General features: G+C 45.3%; 1 protein-coding gene across 1 annotated transcript in view; it reads right to left on the reverse strand.

Moving 5' to 3' along the window:
- LOC124717232 (AP-3 complex subunit sigma-like) overlaps positions 1-3,901 on the reverse strand; it is a 40,772-nt gene extending 36,871 nt beyond the window's left edge. The window contains exon 1 of the mRNA XM_047244032.1: positions 3,816-3,901. Within this exon, the coding sequence (XP_047099988.1) occupies positions 3,816-3,832 (17 nt within the window). The 5' untranslated portion in view covers positions 3,833-3,901. The remainder of the gene's footprint in view (positions 1-3,815) is intronic.
- Between the last annotated feature and the right edge of the window lie 2,099 nt (positions 3,902-6,000).

Here is a 6,000-nt window from a genome sequence, read left to right on the forward strand (position 1 = left end):
TCAAAACTTCAAACACGTTTCTTCGAAATGACTTACTTTATAGCGGGGTATGGTAACTTCAAATCTACTGAACCGATTGGCATGATCCTTTGTTTCCGACGAAGCTAACTAAACAGTCTAGGAGTTGTACCACTTTTATTCCGATCCATCAATTATAAATATTGTTACTTTGTCGACGAAGTCGAAAAATCGATGAAAAAACCCTATTTTTTTCAAATGGCTGCCATTTAGTTTCCTATGATTCAAATAACTTAAGCGAGGTACAACTCCTAATGAATCTTATATACTTCGCTAACGTCAACTCAATTTTGATTTCAGACGAGCCGGCTGACCTGTGACATACTGCGCGTGGAGGTCTACTGCGAATATTTGTTTCGTTCCGATGGCACTTCCACATTTGCTCTCCGACATTTCCGTTCGAAAAAATTCCAGTTTGTAGAGGAAACAGCAATAAACATTTTGACCAAATTTGACATAATATCTATGACATCCCGAGAAAAAGTTTCTCAAAGAACGTGCTTTTTTCGGGCCAAAAGAAAGTAAACCTCCCCGTAAGTAGTTGTGAGTTTGATAATGAAAGGAGTGGAGGGACGATAAAAATTTTAGGAGCTTAACCAAATCAATTTCGGACTAAGGACAACAATCCTATCTCGCCTCTGGCAGGAGAGTTCTGCCTTCAGTGTCCTTAGCTTTGAAATAGCGAAATATCTTTTGCTCAAAGCAACATGAATCTTATGTTTTATCTCTTGCAGTCGCATTTTGTAAACTATTCTGAAAACCTCCAAGCGCTGTTTCAAAGTAAACTGAGGACGTAGTACCCAGTCGCGACCTTTAAAACAGAAATATCACAGTACTTCCCCTAGCTACACTACTGGCCATTAAAATTGCTACACCAAGAAGAAATGCAGATGATATACGCGTATTCGTCGTACAAATATATTATACTAGAACTGACATGTGATTACATTTTCATGCAATTTGGGTGCATAGATCCTGAGAAATCAGTACCCAGAACAACCACCTCTGCCCGTAATAACGGTCTTGATACGCCTGGGAACTGAGTCAAACAGAACATGGATGGCGTGCACAGGTACAGCTGCCCATGCAGCTTCAAGGCGATACCACAGTTCATCAAGAGTAGTGACTGGCGTATTGTGACGAGCCAGTTGTTCGGCCACCATTGACCAGAAGTTTTCAGTTGATGGGAGGTCTGGAGAATGTGCTGACCAGGGCAGCAGTCGAACATTTTCTCTATCCAGAAACGCCCGTACAGGACCTGCAACATGCGGTCGTGCATTATCCTGCTGAAATGTAGGGTTTCGCAGGGATCGAATGAAGGGTAGAGCCACGGGTCGTAAAGCATCTGAAATGTAACGTTCACTGTTCAAAGTGCCGCCAATGCGAACAAGAGGTGGCCGAGACGTGTAACCAACGGCACCCTATAACCAATGGCACCCTATACCATCACGCCTGGTGATACGCCAGTATGGCGATGACGAATACACGCTTCCAATGTGCGTTCACCGCAATGTCGCCAAACACGGATACGACCATCATGATGCTGTAAACAGAACCTGGATTCACCGGAAAAAATGTCGTTGTGCCATTCGTGCACCCAGGTTCGTCGTTGAGTACACCATCGCAGACGCTCCTGTCTGTGACGCAGCGTCAAGGGTAACCGCAACCACGGTCTCCGAGCTGACAGTCCATGCTGCTGCAATCGTCGAACTGTTCGTGCAGATGGTTGTTGTCTTGCAAACGTCCCCATCTGTTGACTCAGGGATCGAGACGTGGCTGCACGATCCGTTACAGCCATGCGGGTAAGATGCCTGTCATCTCGACTCCAGCACGGCGTTCCGTATTACCCTCCTGAACCCACCGATTCCATATTCTGCTAACAGTCATCGGATATCGACCAACGCGAGCAGCAATGTCGCGATACGATAAACTGCAATCGCGATGGGCTACAATCCGACCTTTATCAAAGTCGGTAACGTGATGGTACGCATCTCTCTTCCGTACGCGAGGCATCACAACAACGTTTCACCAGACAACGCCGGTCAACTGTTGTTTGTGTGTGAGAAATCGGGTGGAAACTTTCCCCATGTCAGCACGTTGTAGGTATCGCCACCAGCTCTAACCATGTGTGAATGCTCTGAAGAGCTAATCATTTGCATCTCACAGCATCTTCTTCCTGTCGGTTAAATTTCGCGTCTGGAGCACGTCATCTTCGTGGTGTAGCAGTTGTAATGGCCAGTAGTGTATTTAGGATGCATGCTGTGCTGTCCGGAGGCCCGAGCTGCAACACACGTGACGGCTACAGCGCGCGCGTCACGGAAAGCAAAACTCACCAGTCCGTAGCAGCCACGCGGCGTTTTCAAGGACGCCTGCAGTCGGCCAGGAAGTGCACCGAAAGCTGCGGACCAGCAAACTATCTCGCCAGGCAACAGCAGAAGGTCGCTGCCCGCGTCTCAAAGACCGCGCCTACATCCGGTCACGAGTTTCTACGAGGCAGCACGCCTCTTCCTGGGGAACAGCTATTTAAGGAAACCGATGGACTGCGGCCATGAAGCACTGAGCCACTATCAAGGCATTTCCGTGCCCTGGCAGAAGCATTCTACGCCATGGCGCGAAACTCCGCAAAATGAACTCGTTAACACCCTTGGGCAATACGAGCAACAAAGGGAGAAATACAAAAGACCCAAGTCGCTACTCCTGCAGTAGGAGAATAAGAAAGAAAAACAACAAATAACGACTAACAAAAGATCAGCACATCAAAAAAAAAAAAAAAAAGAGGAAATCTCCAAATGCGACAATAACCTCCACCAACACTCCCTCTAAAGGAAGAGGACGAAAAGAGAGAAGCAGCAGCCTCACTCGCCGTCTGCTTGCAATCGCTCAGTTGAGCTCTCGTCGACGACAGCGGAATGCTGAGAAGTAGACTTTTGCGTCGGAAAACAGCTTTCTTCTGGTGTTGGTAATTTCAGTGTTCATTTCCGGCTCCTGGGGTTGGGTGGAGCCAGATCCACAGAATTGTAGTTTGTTTGGACGAGCAGAAGAGGAGTTAATTTGTAATTTAACTTGTGACTAGCATATTTGGTTTTCGCAAAGACAAAGATATTTTACTCTTACCAGGGCTCTTCCAATCAGGAAAAATAGAATTTGCAAAAAAAAAAAAAAAAAAAAGAAAAAAAAAAAAAAAAAAAAAGACTTATCTTTTGACGTATACAAAGGAACGAATCAAGTGAAAAGCCAGTTTTTGGTTATGATTTTTTCCTATTTCAAGAATAGCTTTTTCTTTATTAAAAAGTCTTCAAATTACCGTGAGAAGACGTACTTTCCTAATTACTGGTATATGACATGCTGGTTCTCTCTCATTGGTACAGTAAACATTCGCCATCTATTGTTTCGAGATCGAGCGAGGTGGCGCAGTGGTTAGACACTGGACTCGCATTCGGGAGGACGTCGGTTCAATCCCGCGTCCGGCCATCCTGATTTAGGTTTTCCGTGATTTCCCTAAATCGCTCCAGGAAAATGCCGGGATGGTTCCCTTCAAAGGGCACAGACTTCCTTCCCCGTCCTTCCCTAATCCGATGAGACCGATGACCTCGCTGTCTGGTCTCCTTCCCCAAAACAACAACAATCATATTGTTTCGATCTTTCCTTCGCTACCGTTGTATTGTACGCTCTCGCGAACGGCAACTTTCATTTATCACAGAGAATATATCCCAACTGTCTTTGATACTAGCACACTATATCCACAACACGATTTCGAACAGTGAACAATAAGACGACAAACTTAAGAAGGTACTCACGACAGCGAGAACGGCATTTCTTCACGGTCCAGACTCCCGCAAGGCTACTGATGCTCGCCTGTGTCCAGCCGCGAGCTGCGTTAGGTAAGTCTCACAGCGAGTGTTACTCAAGGCCGGGCGCAGATCATGCGGCGTCGCAGTGGTAACGCGGCCAGCGGCGAGGTGAGCGGCCAGCGCGAACGCTTAGCGCCGTAGGCGCGTGGGAGGAGCCAGTTTATTTCCTCTACGCGGAGGGGCAGCTTTTTGGAATCACTTTGATGCACAGCAAAATGCAATCACCTCGACCCTACTGTCGTCTAACTGCACATGCGCCAAGATGTAGTGTTCCTGTACATCTCTGCCTCGTGACTTAACTGCAGTAACTCGAAAACTAGATACCAATACAAATTATAAAAGTGTTCTATGTTCAATCTGTATATTGAGCAAGCAGTAAAGGAAACAAACGAAAAATTCAGAGTAGGAATTAAAATCCATGGAGAAGAAATAAAAACTTTGAGGTTCGCCGATGTCATTGTAATTCTGTCAGAGACAGCACAAGACCTGGAAAAGCAGCTGAACGGAATGGACAGTGTCTTGAAAGGGGGATATAAGATGAACATCAACAAAAGCAAAACGAGGATGATGAAATGTAGTCGACTTAAGGCGGGAGGGAATTAGATTAGGAAATGAGACACAAAGTAGTAGATGAGTTTTGCTATTTGGGAAGAACAATAACTGATGATGGTCGAAGTAGAGGAGATGTAAAATGTAGACTGCCAATGGCAAGGAAATCGTTTCTGAAGAAGAGAAATTTGTTAACATCTAGAATAGATTTAAGTGTCAGGAAGTCGTTTCTGAAAGTATTTGTATGGAGCGTAGCCATGTATGGAAGTGAAATGTGGACGATAAATAGTTTGGACAAGAAGAGAATAGAAGCTTTAAGAATGTGGTGTTACAGAAGAATGCTGAAGATCAGACGGGTAGATCACATAACTAATGAGGAGGTATTGAATAGAATTGGTGAGGAGTTTATGGCACAACGTGACTAGAAGAATGGACCGGTTGGTAGGACACGTTCTGAGGCATCAGGGGATCACCGGTTTAGTATTGGAGGGCAGCATGGAGGGTAAAAATCGTAGACGGAGACCAAGAGATGAATACACTAAGCAGATTCAGAAGGACGTAGGTTGTAGCACGGGATAGAGTAGCATGGAAAGCTGCATCAAACCAGTCACTGGACTGAAGACAACAACAACATCATGTATGTTCCACATCTCCTCCTAAATCACTAGACCCATTGCAAGCAAACTTGGCACACACATCATTTGCAGTCTGGAAGAAGTCACTGTGAGGGTAAGAACCACCCGCCTATCGAAGTGGTTGGGAGTAAAAATGCAGTGTAGCCCATGATGCGGGAATACTCACATCAGTCATCCAGTATTTTAGAATGAGAGCACTTACAGACTTGCAAAAAACTTAATTTCAAACCTCTACAACACTCTTTTCCCCGACGACCTGCACAAAATGAAGAAAAGAAAAAGTTTATCGCTTAGTACATTGTCGTTGTTCAAGCATTAAAATTGCCACATGAGGCATGACGTTTTAACTTATTACTTTACTTCTAAGTATTCACAACACATTTCGCAGACGTGACGAAATTCACTAGACACAGGTTGAAGATGTGTACAAATACGTATGAAATGTTAAACGTGTGTGAAATATATTTGGCATGTGCGTATGCGAGCAAATCCACGTGTAAAAAGCTGTTCCTAGCCCCCTAGAACGATTTCAGCCACAGAATAGTTACAATCTGGTACGAAATACTGTAGGGGTAAGAACCACCAGCCTCCTATTGCGTTGAGAGCGGAAACATTGAAGGGAAGAAGGGAGGACAGGGAGACGGACAGACACCGAGGGGGAAGGAGGAGAGGAGAGGGGAGGGGGGGGGAGAGAGAGAGAGAGAGAGAGAGAGAGAGAGAGAGAGAGAGAGAGAGAGAGAGAGAGGGAGGGAGGGAGGGGAGGGAGGGAGGGAGGGAGGGAGGGAGAAGCAGATCGACTCATAGAAGGTTGGAAAACAAACACACAGAGTCAAAGCCGGGTACTCAGCTAGTGGTACAATAAAATAAATTGTATTAAATTCATAAAGTGACTGATTGCCTGTAGTGTCTAAATAATGCACCAAATTAAATCACAATTTTAGTTCATC

Source organism: Schistocerca piceifrons, chromosome 9, assembly GCF_021461385.2.
Source record: "Schistocerca piceifrons isolate TAMUIC-IGC-003096 chromosome 9, iqSchPice1.1, whole genome shotgun sequence".
NCBI lineage: Eukaryota > Metazoa > Arthropoda > Insecta > Orthoptera > Acrididae > Schistocerca > Schistocerca piceifrons.